This window comes from Gossypium raimondii, chromosome 6, assembly GCF_025698545.1.
Source record: "Gossypium raimondii isolate GPD5lz chromosome 6, ASM2569854v1, whole genome shotgun sequence".
In the NCBI taxonomy this organism is placed as follows: Eukaryota; Viridiplantae; Streptophyta; class Magnoliopsida; order Malvales; family Malvaceae; genus Gossypium; species Gossypium raimondii.
The window spans coordinates 25085629-25106834 of NC_068570.1; the positions used below are offsets into that span (position 1 = coordinate 25085629).

Sequence of the window (21206 nt, forward strand, 5' to 3'; positions counted from 1 at the left end):
ACCTTTCCGGGTAAAATTTGTTGTCTCGGTTCACTGCTCCTATTCCTATTAGTACTAAAGCTTAGCTTAAAGAAATGGAATAAGAGCTTGGCATTGGCTCATTAGCCGAACATTGCCTTAGCAGCTGCCGTCCGCCCAATACTTGCCTATACAACTATGCTCTTGCAGCTGTTGAGAGCCCTGCTGCAGCATTTGCTTAAAGGTTTTAAAGGCATAGTGTGGCACTTCACATGCATTGCACCATCACCATTACCTGTGCCTGTTCTCCACAAGTTGCAACCAATTCTTGACAGGCCTTTTTGCTAATAATAGACTCAAGACGTGCGAATGTGAGAGCTAGTTTCTAGCCACTTGATTCGTCTCAGAATTTAATGAGGTGTGCATAGGACAGTGGGGCCAAACATTCACAGCGTGCCACCGGTTGTGATCTTGTAAAGAAAAAGGCTCAAGACTTTTAGGTACATACAGACCGTGCTGCCTGTGTGCAGGAGCTATATGCAAAATTTCAGTCCCAATGTCGAGTAAAATGCAAGTGTAGACATTGCAGGGGTTAGAGCAAATGCTCCATTCCCTTTTTCTACCAAGGCAGAAAAGGGGGGGGTCGATCTAAGCCAGACCACATCTTTCGTTGTGCGATTATCCGATGGTGTTGGTTAATATTAGATAGCTTCGCTAGCAAGTTGGCATTAACGATTGTAAGTTGTTGGATTCCATGTACAATATTTGTGATTCTTTAAATTTTTTTTTTTATGCTATCAAATGTGGAAGTGTTAGTAGTAATTGAAAGATGAAGTGAATGTGAAGGAATTAAATGTTAGGTAGAATTTTGTTTGAAGGAATTATAATAATGATAAATCAAAACTTATTTGAAGTTTGAAAAGAAAGAGGTGGTATTCAATTAGAAGATAAGTTGACCCATCAAATTCTTCCATTTTCTTGTTGGGCGGCTGTGAATCTGTGATCGTATCCTTTTGAGGATTGCCCCTGGCCCATACTCTCTATTCATCCCTGCTCGGTAGGAGTAATTACTTCATGATATATTAGATTTAATTCAACCATATGTGCTTTTTTTTATTAATTTTATATAAAATACTAAAACAACCTCATAAATATAATTTACTTTTTAAATATAGTATGTATATATGATAATGAATAATATAGATTTGAATATTTTAATTACTCTCTAAAATAGATGCAGAAATCAACTTTCAAATATTTTGTATCTTAATTCTATCTACTATTTCGAATAACAAATTCGGCTTTAATCTTTTATTCTTTTAATTCGGACAATCGAATCCTCTACCTACTTTACTTTTTAAGATTTATATTATGATATTAACATAATTAATTTGACTCGAAATATAATTTTTGAATTTCATTTAAATCCTACTTATAAATCTAATTATGTTGTCTAAGTGAATCAAATATTTTTATTCAAGAAATGTTGAAAATTAAAAGTAATGGGAATGTTTTTTTTTTTTTTTTAAAGTAGAGTAGAAAATCAACATAAGAACTGTAGGATAATGTTACATAAATTCAAAACTAGTTGTCAACCATCTGGTTTAATTTTCAACTTGTTATGATAATTTAATTAAATCAATGACACGTTTCATGGATATAGGAAAATTAGCATTTGGTGAAAGACAACCTTGGAATTGGTCGCTTTATTTGCTGTAAGAAAGTAGGACACAAATGTTGTCACACCTCATGATCGCCAACAATAATTAAGGTGCTGCTTTACCAATTGGAAGCAAATTTCGATTACCAAACCGTGCACGTTGGGTTCAAAACCAAGTCAAATATGGATCCAAAGTTAAGATAATATGCTTTGAACTTTGTATGAAGTTAGACTAATCGACTTATTGGCTTGAGGTTTGAGGTTCTACCATGCCTACAAACTTGACTTGAAAACCCATTTTGAAAGGCCAAATATGCACTAATTCTCTTTCATCTTCTGTTCCATTACATGCATCTCTCATCCTTATTTTCCCCAAATATCCCTACACTAGCATGTTTGGTAATGGTGAGTGAGGTCAAACGTTTGTTTTGGGAATCATTCTGAATGTTATGCCTATGCCACCGTGAATGATAATCTTTTTAGTTGGTTGAGTGGAGGTAAACTCTTTTCGGAAAAAGTTTTTTAAATTATTGTTTGTCGAGAGTTGACGAATCCCTTAATAGGTCGATATTTTCTCAAAATGACGAGGCATTTCTATTCTGTTAAATGCTTTGCGGCCCTCTTTAGGTAGTCTCAAGCACTCGTGTATCATTTTTTTACTAGTAGTAGTAGTACATACCGATACCGGTTTATTTCGATGTACTATTTTGGATTTACTGTTATTTTTAAAAAATATTGTATACATCTATATAAAAAATTATTTACAAATATCAAATAATGAGATTAAATAAATCTTAAATATAAAAAACTCATCAATAAGCTTCACAAATACAACCCATCATTAAACAAACTCCAAATAAAAAAAATACTAAAAATTTTAAATTTTAAAATTCATTTTTTGTATTGATTGTTACACAATATTCTGGTTGGTAAGGGCAAAATCAATCGGGAGGATCAATACCAACTGAGATTTACATTGGAATGGAACCTAAAGTATGTTGTTCAGATTTACTATTGGAACAAGGCATTTTGGCCGATACAAGCGATACCGAAACATAATTGACTACCAAGCTCCATAGAATCAGGAGATAAATCTCGAGGAAAAAACAGACTTGTTGAACAAGCAAAAAGTTATATTTCATAAACTAAACAATAAAATCATCTTAGACCATGCATATAACAATTGTTCAAGAAATGAATAATAAATTTTATTTTTTGTACCAGTTGGTACAAACAAAGTCAACTGATACAATTAGTATTAACTGAAATTTATATAGAAACGGAAGTCAAGATTATTGTTTAATTATTCTGGTCCACAGAGTTGAGAAACAAAAATAGTTGTATAAGAGTGTGAATTTTTTACGGATAACATTTGAATGGATTTGGGTAAAGCGAAAATGGTTATCTTTTAAGAATCAAAATAAAGAATGTTAAATTTATAGGGTAATCATAAACACATACATACATGAAAGAATTGTGGATGTGATTAGTTGGTACAAATGATGTGAAACAGACAACCATGGGTCTAGTTGGATGGCATGGCCTCATTTAAAATTAAAAAAGATGCTCCATTGGAAATTAAAGTGATATCTTTAGTGTTAAGGGATAAGCCTAGGTCCTCACCTCACTTTCCAAACGTTTTAATTATTAATGAGATTATTTTGGTTAGCTCAAAGTTTTATAATGAATTCAACGTGCCATATTCAATTTATCGGTACAATTAACATGATGTATATGTTTTGAAAAGTTGAGGAATAGTATGCAATTAATTAGAAATGAATGTAAATGGTGAATAAATCTCAATTAGGCAGTGAAATATCTTGGATTGATCCCAGGCTTATCCCATTAATGATATTACATTACGCGATTATCTTTTACTTTAATTATCTCAATTTCTCAACCAATCCTTAATTCCATCCACGCAATAAAAATAATTCATATTTACAAAAAGATTGTGCAAGTATGGACCAATACATATTTTATATTAATTAGGATAATAAAATAAATTAATATTTTTAGCTGAAATGGAATTTAAATATTTGCATGAGATTTAAATGAAGGTATAATGATTTATTTAGTCTTTCAATTTTACAAAAAAATTCATTTAAATTTTTATCTTTTAGCTCTTAAATTTACATTTTTGTCAAGTCACCCAAAATTGATGGAAAATTAATTTTATTGACATGACATACATGTGGATTGATACATGGATGACACATTAGCATTTAATTATTTTTAAAAATTTTAAAAGTTCAAAAATTCATTTCTAAAAATTAAAACTCATTAAAAATATAAAAGTTTTAAAAATTAATTAAATGTTCAAAGTTAACAAACGTTAACTTTTTCATCCAATTTAGGCGATTTGACAAAAATACAATTTAAGGGCTAAAAGAGGTAAAAAATTTAAATGAAGAGCTAATATGATTTTTTTATATAAAGTTTGAGGACCACAAAAGTCATTATGCCTAAAATAAATGAGAAAATATGTGTTTGAATGAAGGTTATTGTGGTTGTAAAATAAGAACAAAAAAATAGTTATTACAAAAATTAAAATAAGAGAGTAGTAATACAAATTTAATAATATTTGAGGTTTAAATTTATTTAAGATTTTATTTTAGATATTTTAATTAATTCACTAAAGTATCTAAATTAGTTGTAAAATGAGATGGTTCAAATTCTATCCTTTCTCTACCTCAATTTTGAATTTATCATAGAAAAAGCTAAGAAATTTGAATGAAACATTTGGATAATTTCCATTATAAGTCACTTAATTTAGCATTAATTTTCATTTAGGCCACAAACCTTCTTTTTTTTTCAAATTACATCTTTAAACTTTTATTATTAACAAATTAATTCACTTATACTAATTCCTTTAAGTAATTCTAAGGAAAAGTTATACTGACTTATTATGCATTTATGACTTAGCCTAACATCCTATGGTTGATTATGTCTAAAATATAAGTCTTGTAAGGGATGCGAAATTTCTAAATATGAAGGGCCTTTTTAAAATATAAAAATGTGTCAATTCTTTTTGAATATTTTTTTCGCAACAAACAAATTAATTTAATATTTTTTTAAAAAGCATGAATGATTTAATTGTAAAAAATTACAAGAAAAAATCACACTATATAAAATTAAATATTTCTTTCAAATATGCGAAAAGAATAAACTATTACTATACTCAAAATTTCGTAAATATCATTATAATTTTGTCTGTGTTGTATTACAAGATATCATCAAGTCCGACAATGTTATCAAAGGAAGATAATTTCTTAGCAAGACATACAAATCAAAATTCAAGAAAAGTCACTAACCTAATATGTACGAGTATGAGTCAAATTAACTAATTCTAGAATCTGACTTTAAAGTCCACATTGGACCTCTAAAGTTAAGGCCTACTTAGTGCTTAAAAAAAGCACTTTTGGCTCCAAAAATATTTTTAGAAGAAAAGTTGTGCTAAACAAGTTGCTTTTGGCTGAAATTTTTGGCTAAATTTTTTAATTTTTCCTCTCCTAAAAGTACTTTTGGTGCTTAATTACTTTTTCACCCCTCTAATAACATAGTACTTTCCCTTTTCTTTCTTAGTGCTTAATTACAAATCTGTTAAAATCATTAATTAAAAATAAAAAAATATGTTTTAAAATACTAATTACAAATATTTAATGGTTATATTTAAATATTTAAAATATATTTTATATATTCTAATTAAATTTTATAAATAATTAATATTTATTGCTTGAAAATATTTAAAATTTATATTTCATATTTAAAATATTAACAATAAGTTATAATAAATTTTTATATTCTTACTAAAATATAATAATATTAACTAATTTAAATATTATTTAAATGTATATTTGTTATTGTATAATGACATGTCTAAAATGGACATTTTATTTCTCAAAAGCATTTTTTGACAGTAATGCTAAACACTCAAATTTTAAACCAAACTTTTTAAAAACACTTTTCTACAATACTTTTCAAAAGCATTGCTAAACTAGTCATTAGTCTTTTAAGGCTCATCATATATTAATATTTGATTATTATTATCAAAATTATATAATTAAAAATTAAAAAATACTTTGTTAATATAAAATATGATCTTATGACTTAAAAGGGGCGAATGATATACAATGTGAACACCAAATCGAAAATTTCAAGGAGGGACCCCACGCCCCATGGATCCATCCCAACTTTTTACTTCAAAAATATTATACGAAATTAACCAATTTGCTAATAGTAATAGTATAATAATATAATTTGATGAAATAAAGATTTGTTACTTATATGAAAAATGATGTTAAGTTGAATAACCTAAAATGTAAACTACCCATAACCATTTTTTTACAGCTAATATGTTAATTTTTGAAAAATTTATGATTTATTTTTGCTATCATAAAGAGGAAGTTAAGACATGTGAGTGGTGTCCGTACTAACTTTCAATTCTATGTATCTCCAAATGAATGAATGAAAAGAAAAGTTAAGTTTGGCATGAAATGGATTAAAATATACCACCCCCGTACAGTTAAATTTTAATTTTCTAACATCATTAAAAACTTTCTATTAAATTTATTTACCCTCCAACTTTATAAAAATAAAATTCATTTTAGTTCTCCATTTAAACTTTTACCACTTTTAGTTATTAAACTTATATTTTTTGTCAAATCACCCCAAAATAATTGCTAAAGTGATATACATGTGGATGACATGTCAATATTTAATTATTTTTTAAATTTTAAATGCTAACGTATCATCCACGTGTATGTCACGTTCGTAAAGTTCCAAGTGATTTGACAAAAAATACAAGTTTAATGGTTAAAATACTTGTAGCTATATTAAAAATATATATAATAAAATGATAGGTTTTAAAAAATATATTTCTAAGAGTAGGAATAGATGCGTGTTAAAATTGTAAATAAGAAATTAGATAAAAACGTGTTTTGGGATATTTCTCATAATTGTGGTTGCCACCTGTTTTTGTCCCATCGGATATTGTATTAAATTCAATTCCTTTACGTATGATTTTAATAAATGCTTCCATTCAATTTTATTAAAATTCTTTTATATTCAAAATAAATAATTTCATAAGTATTTTTAAAAGTAATACTCTTTATAATGATTTAATAATTCGTGTTAATTATTGAGGGGCTCTGGTTTAATTTGAATTTTATCATCAATAATTTTGATGCATACTTCCCGGTTTCATCATGTTCATATACATGTACTCAATTTGTAAACACTAAATATTTCAAAAAAAATTTATCAAGTTAATTTTACATCTAGGTAAATTGGATTGAATGAATTTCGATTTGAAATTTTGAGTTTTTTCAAGTCAACTTATTTTCGTGTTAGTTTGTTTTGGGTTTGAGATATTCGATTTTTTTAATGTTATTATAAAATCAGATCATTTTGACATCTTTTTTGTCACTTGTTTTAAATTAAGGTTGTATAGGGTTTAAATTATTTTGATGGTTTAGATAAAATACAGATTTGAAATTTAATTATTTTTATAAATATAAATAATGGATAGAGGTGATGATAATGAAAATAGGGGAGTATATTAAAAGTCATCTTCTTATCTGCTCTGCCCATTTTCCTTCTCTCTCTATTTCTTTATATTTTTAAGGATTAAATGAAGTAGACATGGATTAGCTTAGCCCTATTGTTGTTGGTCTGGTCCCAAATCTTCCCTTTGTTATCCATATTTCTGTGCTTATAAATCCTTAATCTACGCCACCCCTTCACTCCTTGTTTTTATCTTTCCCTTCTTTAAACCTCTATAGATGGAAGTGCTGATGGGACCTACCTTCGCCATCGACGTTGCCGCATCGGCCGCGGCCTACACTAGAGACCGCTCTAAGGATACGATTCCCTCTCCTTGCTTGTTTATCAAGGACGATGAAGCTTGTCCCGGCTCGGATCCCAGGTCTCCGGATCTATCCTCTGATAGTTCCTCCTCGATCGGCTCCCCCGGAGACAGCGACGTTGAAGAAGAAGACGACGGCGTCGTTTCATCCGGGGAAAGTAAAGGCTTGTCTTTCGACTCCTTAGAGGACTCTCTTCCCATCAAGTTAGTATCGATTTTTTTCTTCGTTTTTTTGTAATTTTCTCTGGTCTGATTTTCATCTGATCTTTTTTATTATTATTATTCTTTTGGTTTTAGGAGAGGATTATCGAATCACTACGTGGGAAAATCAAAATCATTCGCAAATCTATCTGACATAAACTCAGTGAAAGAGCTGCAAAAAGTGGAGAGCCCCTTCAACAAGAGGAGGAGATTATTGCTTGCAAATAAATGGTCAACGAGGTCCAGGAAATCATCTTTCTATTCATGGCAAAACCCCAATTCCATGCCTCTTCTTGCTTTGGTTGAAGACGATGAAGATACAGACAACAACAGCCACAATAAACAAACACCATCATCATCGCCGCCTTCATTGTCCTCCTCCTCGTCGGAGTACGAAAAAATAACATCAACGAAACCTAAGTTGCAGCAAAGCAATCTGAGGGCTAGTTTCAAGTCTCAAAGTTGTCTTTCTCTTACGGATCTGCACGTACAAGTAGATCATCAATAACCCAGTTTTTGTTTTCTTTTTCACCATGAAAAATGCATTAGGATTTAGATTACTCGCCAAAAAATTTTACCATCAAAGTATATACGTAAAACTTTTAGAACTTTTTTTATATAAATAAAATCTTTTCACTGATTTTATTTTTGTTTTTTGGGGGATAGACAATTAGTTTGTAGTTATATGGATGATTTTTGTTTTGTCATGTTATGGTGATGAATGAATGGGGGGGCCGGCGTTGATATTTCAGTGTTAATAGACCAATGTCTTTGCTTTATCATCACCATCATCTATTTTATCTAGGAATAGTATTGGTTGAATATAGTGAAGGAATTTTAATTTTCCAAACATCACTCACCTTTTTTTTTTATTTTTTATTTTGCATTATGCTTTTATGATATTTATGGTATTAACAATTAATTTTTATTAAAACTTTAAATTATTACTTTTTAAAATAAATATCAAATCATATATTAAGTTGGATGAATGATGTTAATGTGTTTTCAGAGATGCGTGCCAACTACCAATGATGACGGGTTAGGTGGAAGAAAGATGCCGGAAAGCTTCTTTCTTTTTAATATTCAATTATTATTTTAATTATCTTTTTAAAAGTAATTAAAGTTTTTATTTTTATTTTAGATTTTGATATCCCGTAATCATAAGAGTCAAATGATAAAAATCTCTTAGGGTTTTTCTGGATAATATATATTAATTAAATGAAAATATAATTATTAATTACTATAAAAAATATTAGTATGATAAAAATAATTTCTAAGCAAATAAAAAATAAAATAACATCATCATATATATAATGTTAGTTTTAAAAAATAATTGATAATATGATTACTAATAAAAATAAGCATCATATAAAATTTTATCTAATTGTTCTACTCCATATTTGTTAGCTTATTCCCTCTTTAATAATTAACATATGCTCTTTATAATCATTTGCTGCTCATTGACCGAATTCATCATCATCTAAATTGAAATCTGCATCATTAAGATCATCAACATCTCGTATAGATCCTCTCAATTCCACGTATAATTGAAGTTATGAAATATGCAACATTTTAGTACGATTCAACCTTATTTCTTTATAACATACTAAGGTGGTGATGTTAACATGTGAAATATTTTTTCAGAACAAAAATGTCTTCTCAACCACATTTTGAAACATTGAATATCTCAAATTGAAAACTTCACGAGTTGTATATGGTGTTTGTGTTTAGTACCATTCTCTTAAATGGTATCATATTTCACGATATGGTGCAAGAAAATCCTTTCTATTTGCATAATTAACATCGACCTTATAATATTTGGGTTTACAATCCAAATAGTTTGTAGCTTTAATTAAAAATTTATTTAAATTTAATTTGAAGAAAGATTTATGCTAGGTGTTATCAATTTTAAAATTCATAAATTAAGTAAAAATAATATAAAATTTAAAATACATAACCTTTGTTAAAAAGTTTTATAAATTATCCAAAACTTTCATAATATTTTTATAAATAATATATTTTTTGTCATAACTTTAGAAAGTTATTTTTATAAATAAGTTATGATAAAAAAGTTATAATATTTTTATTAACATGAAATATTATTTTATAATATATAACATGAACAAATAAATAAGTCTTGACTATAACTTTTATAAATAAATATATCATAATACTTTTATAACATGTAAATTATTTTTTATAAAAAACTTTTTGGTCATAACTTTGGAAATTTTTAGCATTTAAATAATTAGAAAGTGTAATTAAGGTGCTCCAATTACATTTAATTCAGTGAGACCTACCAAGAGAAAAGATGGTATGAAATTGTGATTCCATGTCATCCATATCCCTTTTCAATAGGAGAATGACAAATCAGATTTTTCCTCTTGATTTTTAGTTTTTTTCTCCTAAAAAAATTTAAATCTAATTAAAAATGTTAAAAGTCAGGAGGAAAAATATAATTTACCATTCTCCTATTAGAAAAAAAATATAGATGACGTTGAACACAATTTCAAAAAATTCCTTTTCCAGCTGGTGAAACCTTATTTAAATAATAGCAAAATTGCTGGAGGGAGCGAATGGTTTTATTTTTGTAAGGGGAAACATGAAGTGGGGTTGTATTTAGGTAGATAAGATAGGATAAGATGGGATGCACCCACTTTGTGATTGTGATATTTGAATTTTGGAACCCTAATAATAATATAATTGAAAAAAAGCACGTGGCCTCCATCTCCCATTCCATGCTGAATGAAGAAAGAAAATGGATCTGCTTTTGGACAATAAAAATAGACATACATGTAATAACGTGCATGTTTAGTACAAAACAAAAAACGATGGTTTTGTTTGCTTTCCCTAAAGGCAAAATAACAATTAGTCTGGGTTAGAGAATGAGTGTAAAACATGGATGTGTGTTAGTGCAAGATGCTGATGGGGATGGCCATGCTCAGACATGCCTTTTGGGTTTTGGGCACTCACAAATGTTCTAAAATGACAAAACCTTTGGCTCAAACAAAAAACCATTTGCCTCTCAATGCCATCACATTGGTGCATGCATATTGCTTGCACGACTTCTATTTACTATTTCATTTCCCATTCATAAATTAACATCCTAATTCTTCATGCTTTTTGGGTCTTTGATGTTGGATTTAAGAATTACAGCCGTCCGATATTTTTTATTTTTTTAAATTATATGAAGCTAAATTCGTAAATCTGTTTTTTTTTATTCGTAAATTATTTGAATATTATGATCTTAATCTAAATTAAATATTATTGTCCGTTAAATATCTAAATCCAAAAATTCAATCATTTTTCAAGTATCTAAATTTAGAAAAATTCAAACTTGAATCAACTAAATTTTTTTATATATGAAATTAAATTTATCAAAGATTCGTCGTTATTCAAATAAGCAATACGAATTGAGATAATGGACATACATAATATCTATTCACATTCGCTTCTAAGTTCACGGTAGATAGTAATTTAAAATCTAAATCTGAGTATTATTTAAATCCATAATCCGAATTGTCATTCCTAGTTACTACTTCTTAATTGTTTAATTTCAGTCTTTCAAGATTAATTTTAGTATATATACTAACTTAATTCAACACAAATTTACAAATTTTATTATAACAATATTGACGTCTTTCAATAATTTTATACTTCATTGAAATCAAATATCTTACACCGCAACATTAAAAAAAAAAACCTCAAAATGAATGAGCGATAAAGTTGGAAGATGTAACTTATTTTGGATGTGGATTTAATTTTTATGTTAGGTGTTGATTTTATATAATTTTTCTTCACTTATAAATGGGTGTCACATAATCTAATTTAATATGAAAACTAATAATTTTTATTTTATATAGTGGAAATTAATCGATCAAATTGGTTTTAGTAGTATCAATTTGAATCGGGTCAGTTCAAAGTTTTAAAATATTTAGGGTTTTTATTTTGTCTCAACTTTATGCTCAAATTTTTTATTCTCTTTTATCATTTTGGTACTTCTTTTAACATGATTATGTCTGGTACAAATGGCGGTATAAGATCACAACACGTGGCATTGGTAGCATTACAATGGGTAAAAGTATTATGAAGGCCCCTATTTTAGGAGTCAAATTATATTTTGCTCCCTCTACTAAAAAAGTGAATAAATTAGTCCATATACATTAAGTTAAATAGCAAATTGATACTTTTGTTAAAAATTATATCCAATTTTGCTATTAAAAATAGTCCCCGTATGTTAGCATAAGGTACACATGGTATGCCATGTGTCACTGTTTGGTTATTCCGTTAGCCACACCAGTTTTTAATAGAACAAATAGATGAAATTTTTAACAGAAATGACTAATTTGCTTTTTGGTCTAATGTATAGAGACTAATTTTTCCATTTTTAAGCAAGGGGAGCAAAATACAATCTGTCTCTTAATACAAGGACCTCCATGGTACTTTTATCCATTACAATGACATCAAAAATTTTAAAAAATAGTTAAAAAAATTAATAAATAAAAATATATAAAATTTGAGAAGTTAAAAAAAAAAAACTAAAATTCCTTTCTTCTCGTGTTTTTTGATCAAGCAAAACTTGGGCAAGAAAACATTTTGGAAGGTGAGCCAAACACACCGAACAATCTTCAAAATTGAACCCATTCGTGCTAAACTCAAATTGCAGACCCCTAAAACATGGTGAAATGAGCATATCACTCCCAATCTTCACCTCATCCAAAATGGGTCCAACAAATGGTTATAGTATATACGAGAGCCAAGAACTTGGAAACGATATATATATATACACCAATTTTCTTTCATTTTTTAAATTAGTAAAGGAATAAACTATTATTTAAACTCTTGATTGAGTTGATTTTAAGAGTCAATTAAACATCAATTTAATTATGAAAATTAAAAAATATATCCTTTCTTAATTAAAATAAATTATATTATTCTAATCTTTTTATTTTCTTTTAAAACTCAATAGAAAATTGCATAGGATTGGATTTGAGTGGTTATTTACATCAATTAAAAATTAATTTTATCACTAAACTAAAGTTTTATTTTAATATAATATTTACATTTTAATTATATATTGTGTACTTTTTACCTTCATCAATTGTATATCTATACTTGCATTATTTAATCTCTTGACTTAGTTGGTGTTGCAAGTCAACCAGGCATCAAATTGGTTAGGAATATTACGAAATGTTCTTCTTTTATTAAAATAAGTTATATTATTTGAGGCTATTTTAATCTTTTTATTTAAAAAACACAATAAAAGTTTACATTTGGTGGGATCTAAACCCATGTTATTTTAATCAATAAAATATTAAATTTACCACTAAATCAAAATTTTATTTTAATATAATATTTACATTACCTTCGTCAATTTTTTTAAAAAACCAATAAAAATTGCATTTGGTGGGACTATAATATGTGTTATTTATATCAATAAAGCATTAATTTGTGTACTTATGTAATTAAAATAAGTTATATTATTAGAGGGTATTTTAGTCTTTTATTTAAATAATAATAATTTTTTTCATATGATTGGATTTGAAACTATGTTATTTACATCAATAAAATATTAATTTTACAACCGAACTAAAACTTTATTTCAATGTAAGATTTACATCTATACATTGTTTAATCCATTGACCGAGTTAGTGTCACAAGTCAACCGAACATCACTTTGATTAGAGAAATTATGAGAATGCCCTTCCATAATTAAAATAAGTTATATTATTTGAGGGTATTTTAATCATTTTATTTTAAAAACCCAATAAAAATGTGCGATTTGAACGTGTGTTATTTACATCAATAAAACATTAACTTTAACATTAAACCAAAGCTTTATTTTAATATAATATTCACATATATACTAATATTTACATCATGACAATACCATGATAAACAATTGTAATATATTTAGTATTCTTAATATGATGTGTTCATGTGTTTAAATTTCATTTTATTCACAATTTAATCTATATATTCTTTCAGTTTATATCTTACATATTTCATGTGTTATTATTAATTAGTTTCAAATAACATGTTTCATTATTTATTCTATATTATTTTAAAACACACCTTTATATTCTAAGTACGTAGTTTTCACACACACACGCATGTGATAGAATTTTTAGTATTGATAATTGTAATACCCCTCGCCTACCCTAATGGCTAGTATGGACGAAAGATGCTACTAGAACACATACGAGCTAAAATTCTTAAAATCATTAGAGAGTTGTAATTTAATTACACTTTTATAAAGTCAATAATCAAGTTTTGAATGTTTGAATAACTTTAAAAATAATTTAAAATCATTTAAAAATAGTTTAAAGTGAATTAGAGATGTTCAAAACTCAAATTGGGACCCAAAAGGCCAAAATGGCTTCAAATAGTGTAGGGATCAATGTCTTGCACTATGGTATCAGTACGAGTAGGGAGAAGTACCGATACTTCTCCCTAGTATTGTTTATCTTGACATTCTATTTAACTTATTGTGATACCATAAGGTCTAGATACTGATATTTTTATGTATGAAGCTAAAATTGTCTTGAAATTTCTTTTTTTTTTTTTTTATACCTAAGAGTGTAATGCTAAAGTTTAAACTTACAGGATTCAAAAAAATCAAGTTTAAAACATTGAAGATAACTACCGAAACACCTCATGACTTTGTAAACAAAAAGCATACTTAAAACATATCACATCCTAAAATTTGGTCTAATAGATTTTGGTTAGTGGACCGGGTATTCAATTTGGATCCCAGAATTAATTTCAAAAATTGAGGGCCTAATATTAGGTTTAGGAATTTAGAATTTAGAATTAAGATTTCGGAAATAATTTATTTGAAAACGGTTTTTAAAAATGAATTTGGATTTCAAAATAAGTAAGAAAAAAAATTTTAATTAAAAGATGACTAATTTGTAAAAGGGTCAAACTTGAGAGTTGCCAAAAGCAATTAATCCAAGTTTTAAAAATTAATTATTTCTCATGCAACTATAAAACCCATTCACGTTTCTTCCCTCATTCATTTTCTCATTTGAATTTTTTCCAAATACAAAATTATAAATCTCTCTCTTCAAACAACCAAACCATTTTGATTTTCTCACCTCCCAAACACTACATTTGTCACACCTGGTTTTCTTTAAGTTTGAAATTTAGGAATAATTGGGGGTTAAATTGAAAGAAGTCGTAAGTTGGATACTTCTATTGAAAAATGAAGAAAAATCTAGTGGCTGATTTGGACATAGTTGAGTTCCAATTCTAGTTCGGTTGGATTAAGACCAGTTGGCTCCTTAGTGGGAGATAAAATTATTACTAATGGACGGTTTTTATAGAGTTGATCACTGGACGTGATTGACTATAAATAGTAGGGAAATGAATTCTTAGGGCGAATTCTTTTCAACCTTGTTTGGTTCTCTCTGTCATTTTCTTCAGTTACTAAGAAGAAGAAGAAGAAGATAAGAGAGCTCTCCATGGAGCAATATTCGTGAAGATTGAGTCAAGAGGATAGATAAGCAAGGGGACTGGTAAGCTTCTAAGTTGTTCGGTATTCGTAAATTTGAGAAAATAGAGTTAAGAATGTTCAAAACCTTTGAAGGGGTTTTGCATGTTTCTGGAAACAGAGTTTTTCAGTTGGAATGCTAAGTTTAACTTATGACTTTAGTTGTAATGCTTAGCTACCAAGAGAATGGAAGCTCTAACATTTGGAAAAGCTAAGCTTAGGAGGCAAAGAAGCATCAGTTGAGTTTCTATACTCCATTCCTGGGATGCTGTATGACTGACATGAATTTGTGTTGAGTTCAGAGAGAGTTTTGTAATGTTGTATGATTTCTGCTGATTGAGAATTCTTTTACATGTATAAGATTGTGTAAGTATATGAGTATCCACAAATGTATTCCAATATGCATAAACTAATTATGATTCCATGCTAAAAAAATAGCGTACTCCATGATAATATATTTACGAAATATGTGTATTGCAGGTTTATAAAGGTGGAGTATGGAGGGAAAATAATTGATGGATTAGATGAAGTTAGAATTTGGTAATGTGGATGACTGGGCAGATGGTTTGAGAAATGGAGTTTCTATTTACCGTAATCCAAAATTACTGGGTGCAAACCGTAATGTGCGAAGCTCTAGGCCTTGTGGAGGGGACACTATGATGTTCAAGCATCAATGTTAGAAGTGAGGCGGAATGGATGAGCTATAATGAGGTATGATGTGTAAGATTATAACTCGACTATAGCAACATAGAGAGTTTGCATGGACATTAACATGGGGCATGATGTATAAGACTATAGCTCAGTTATGGCAGAATATGAAGCCCACCAAGACAATAAACATTAGATAGTCCACCAGGATAGGAAAAACATTATAGTCCGCTGGGACAGTAAATATGATATTGTCCACTGTGATAGTAAAAACGGGGTAGTCCGTGAGGACAGTAAACATGGGATAGTCCACAAGGATAGTAAAAATGGGGCAACCTGCCAATATGGTAATCATGGAAAATCAAGCAAATGAGGAAAAAGGGTTAGAGGAAAAATGCATCTGTTGACAAGCGATAGCTAGCCAACGGGTTTGAAGAATCTGCTGAAAAAGGAAAAAGTAATTGAAAAGGGAAAGTTTGCCAGAACGGTAAACATGGAAACTAGTAGGGCATATGGTGGTAACCCAACAAGAACTAGATATGAGCATGACATAATAGTAATACCTTGTATATAGGCAAATGAAAAAGGATTTATCCGAGGATCGTAAATAAGGAACCACTATTAAGAACCACAAGAAAGTGTTCAAAGAAACTCTGTATGTTAGAGGGAGGTCTTGGAAGAGTAATGAAAGATTCACTCCCAGTATAAAGCTCCGTTGAAACCGTAGTCTATACGAGGAGAGTAACATCCTATACCCGGTTTAGTCACTGTTCTGAACTATAAGGTATTATAGCTATAAAACCTTAATCTAAAACATATTTCATATCAAACATAATCAAATATAAATCATCATTAATCATTTCTATGCTTTTCAATCAAATCAGGACCTAAATTGAGCTTACAAAACATTTAAAACAAACCGGGATTAGTTCTGGATTAAATTGTAACTTTTATGAAGTTTTGATGAAAAAGTGTAAACAAGGGTCACACGGCCGTGTGGCAGAGGCCAACCCGTGTGGCCTTAAACATGGCCTTGTGGCTACTCCACACGTTCGTGTTCTATGACCATACACGATTTGAAGTTAGGGTCACACGACTATGTCGCCAGGTCGTGTAACTTACTATGATTGTATGGGCATCTGTAACATGGTTTGTGCAAGTGTACACAGTCGTTCAAGTAATAAGTAAGTAAAAATGAGTTATCATCTCCACAGGGACTGTGTATGTTAATCGATTATTTGTAAAATTATAAATTCACAATTTTATATAAAAAACTCAATAATTTTTGGATAGTGAAGATTAAATTAACTAAATGCAAAGAGTTATCCCTATGCAATTTTAATCTAGATGCAATTTACCTAAATGTATGAATGAATGACTTTAGTAACAAAAAAACCAACATTAAATGAGATAGGATAATTATATTAATCAATTCAATTTACTTTATCATGCTTAACAATGTTTAGAAATACTTCCATGGCAACTCGATCTTTCATGAGTTTAAAACCAAATTAAGTCATTTGAGTCTTTTACTTAGTTAAATATGCATTTTACTAATCATATTAACTAAGGGTTTCTTAGAATTTATGAAATTTTATAGGGTTTGCAATAGTTTAATTACATAAACCTAAAAACTATTCAAGATAATAGAGCTAACTAAAGATATTATGAACCTCAACTTAGTCAGATTTAAGTATCTAAATTGAGCATTACAATTTTCAATTATGTGTCTACTAGCCGTCGTCCGGTTAGGATCGCTCAGCTAATCTGAGTGCACACAATCACATATGAATAAAATGCATCTTGATATTAATTGAAAACATGACCGACTAAGGCCTAAACACATTAAACATGAATAAAATAAATTTTATTGAATTAACATAATCATCCTAGCAAATAAGATTTAAAATATCATCATTGATGTCAAAAACAATAAACTCAAAGCAAACATAATTAAAATAAATAACAAGAGGAAAGAGTAAACTCTATTTAGTTCAGTAGCCTTTCGAATATATTCTAACTGATGCTCTCCTCCGTTCTGCTTGATGCTTCTTTTGCTAAGAAGTTCCTAAGATGGTCGGTCAAAGAATGCTTTTGAAGCTTTTGTGGCTGAAGAATGGAAAGGGAAATGGGTGGCTATGCAAGGGAAATGAAAAGGAAAATGAAATGTAGAGAAAACGCTAATGAGAGAAGAGAAATGAGTTATGAGGGATGAATGATGATTTGGGAAGTGATAGGTGCATGGTATTTATAGGGGAAGGTAAGGGGTAGAGTTTGCTAAAAATAGAATTTGAATTCCGTCTTTTTCTATCACACACGGCCGACCACATTTCAAGGAAAAGGAGATGACTTAGTCTCCTCATTCTGAATTCAAACCAAGGTTATTAATAGTCATAAGGTGGACGGTTTCAACATCAAAGTTGTTGGGTTGATTTCTGATTATTCTCCAACTGTAAGGACCTTCAATTAAATACCCCAAAGCTTGCTTTTGGGCAACCATCTACTTGTTCCGAAACTGGGCTTTAATTCCCCCTTGTTGGATGGTTTCTTAGTCCAATAATTTAGTAGATATGTCCATCTTTTACTGGGTCAAATTATGAACCTTATGACCCAATTTGCATGGTTTTGCCATCCACATGAATTAATTTGTGCATGTCCATGTTTCATTCACATTAATCACATATTCAATAGTCCTCCTGCATAGTGAAAATCACATATTCAATGGTCCTCCTACATAGTGAAAAATCACATATTAATAAATTAGCATGAAATAATATAAAATATGTACAAAAACCATGTAATTAAACACAATTTCACATACTTTATAAATTCATGCCCAATATTACTAATTAAATAAAATTCACTTATTTTAATAACAATTACTTAAGATAAACATATTTATTCAGTAAAAAGATGGTAAAAATATATAGTAAAACCATATATAATTTCGAGTTTACACACCCCCAAACTTAAACCATTGCTCGTCCCGAGTAATGTTCATGCACAACACAAATTTTGCCAAGGCAATTTTTCAAAATGATAAAGTAGCATCAATCTTCGCACATAATCATACATCAACAAAATCATGCTGAAAAATACTTTTGTTGATAAGTAGCTCAAATGCTAATATTATTTCCAAACTTTATACTGAGCACATCATAATATTAACATGAATCATATTTTGCATGCATTTTCAAAGTCATACATAACATTCACTAATCAACGTGCTTTCCTTATCAACTAAACATAGCAATCTCAAGGTTTAATTAGTGGTCTTCAAGTTGAGCTTAGTAATTCCTCTCCACTAATGTAGTCGGTATAATCATCCAATCAATAGGTCTTTTATTAGGTTGTAATGGAGCTAGGCTAAAGTTAAGGATAAAGAGAAGTGAATTTTGACGTTCAATCTTAACCCTAATTTGTCTTGAATCTTTCTGTTTCACAACCTTCATACAATTGGGTTTTTGAAACACCCCCAACCTTCAACTTTTATTATTTTTTCAAACTTTGAGAAAATTTTGCTCTTTATTTTTGAGAATTTGAACAATCTTTTCTTTGCTTTTTATTCTTTCGTTCATTTTTTTTTAAACATGGGAAGAACATGTACATCTTTTCATATTTTTCCTCAAACTTTGATCACCAAGACAAATTTAGCTAAGACAGGTGCAAAAGAATAAGATAAAATAAAAAAGATGATAATGCAGCTTATAATGTACGTACTTTGCAATAAACAGACCATTAAGCTCAAAAATTAAGTTTCAAGGGTTAAATTAATAAGGTTGGTTTGAAAGGCTCAAACGATCCAAAGAAAGTGTGCCTATATCATATTAGATTCTTATATCTCCTATGATTTAACCTTAAGAAAGTTACTAAGTCAATTCTAAAGACCTATTGATCCTAATAATTATGCCGACTACATTAGTGGAGAGAAATTACTAAGTTCAGCATATGGAAACCACTATTAAACCTTGGGTTTGTTTTGCTTAATTAGAATAAGGAATAATAAATTGAATGGTGAAGATTAACATGTGACTATGAGGGACATATAAGATCATAATCTAGGTTAATATCTTTCTACTTTCTTGGTGTTAGATGTTGAAATAATACTTGCATTGAGTGACTTGTTACGAAAAAGAGTTTGTGGGCATATGTTTATTAAAACATGATTATGTAGAAATTGAATTTGATTAGAGATAGTGTTACAAGTTTGTGATTGTAAATTTGGTGAATTTGCATGAGTTATTACTTGGGAAAAGCAATGAATTAAGTTTTGGAGTGTGATAAGTATAAAATTATAGTTATCTATAGTACTTTCAAACTCATAATTCTTGCAATTTTGAATAATCGATAGCAAAATTAATGAATTTTATTCATTATTTTTTAAATTGGATAAAATATAAAAAATATATATTTTTACTCAGTTCCATGTTAAGTTTGCTTAATTTATATTATTTTTGCAATTTTGGACTAGTTTGTGTAGCAGAAAAATTTTCAGCCCTACAACTCACCCATTGAGGTCCTACATTACATCAAGTAAAGAAATCGAGTAATTAATCAGCATAGGGACATCCCAAATAATTATTAAAAATATTATTTAGACTCTCAGCTAATTAATTCACAAGAATGCTTGAAGCTAAAAAGGCCCGAAGAAATTTCCACGTAAAAGGGACGTAAGTGTGCATTATGAAGGCCCAATTTGCAATCAAATTATAGCAGGCCCAAACCACACCTATAGCCGCCCACCTCAGCTGAAATTATCTGATTTTTTCTATTTACAAAATAGCCTACAACTTTGTTAAATCTTAGTCTCACCCCTCCATTTTTCACTCTTTATATTTTTAAGCATATAGCTAAAAATAACTTAACAAAAAAACCACCCATCTCCAGTTCTCAAGGCCGGCCATGGAAGAGAGAAAAATGAGGGGGGTTGCTGCCATTTTTAGCAAATTTTAAGCCTCCCTCTAGTATAAATAACCCCATCCTATCACTTCTCAAATCATCCATTCACATCTCAACATTTTCTTATTCTCTCTTTCTCTTCCATGCATAAAGCTTGAGTTCTCTAGTTTTCCTTTGTTATTTCTTTAGTTCAAAGGCTAAGCGATTTTCAAGTGAGGAAAAACCTCTCTTGGTCAGCAACTTTGAGGAGCAATTGGAAAAAGAGAAACCACAAATATTGGAGGAAGCCATCACGACCGGTTCTCGGGAAACCACTAAAAGCATTGAGAAGTAGTCTTCTTTAATATTTATTTTTTTCTTGTTTATTCAAAATGCTTGCAAATTCCTTTGATGTTTTTCCGTTGAAAATTATAAAATTAATTGTGTTTTAGCTGGAATGATCACATAAATTTGATAAAATTTATTCGATTCATATTCAT

At 29.2% G+C, this 21206-nt stretch overlaps 1 protein-coding gene across 1 annotated transcript; it reads left to right on the top strand.

The window, feature by feature from the left end:
• The first annotated feature begins 7169 nt into the window (after window positions 1–7169).
• LOC105773979 (protein OXIDATIVE STRESS 3 LIKE 6) lies at window positions 7170–8325 on the top strand. Its single transcript, XM_012596247.2, has 2 exons — window positions 7170–7688; window positions 7782–8325. The coding sequence occupies exons 1-2, from the start codon at window positions 7402–7404 to the stop codon at window positions 8191–8193; spliced, it is 699 nt and encodes a 232-aa protein (XP_012451701.1). The 5' UTR covers window positions 7170–7401; the 3' UTR covers window positions 8194–8325.
• The last annotated feature ends 12881 nt before the right edge of the window (window positions 8326–21206 follow it).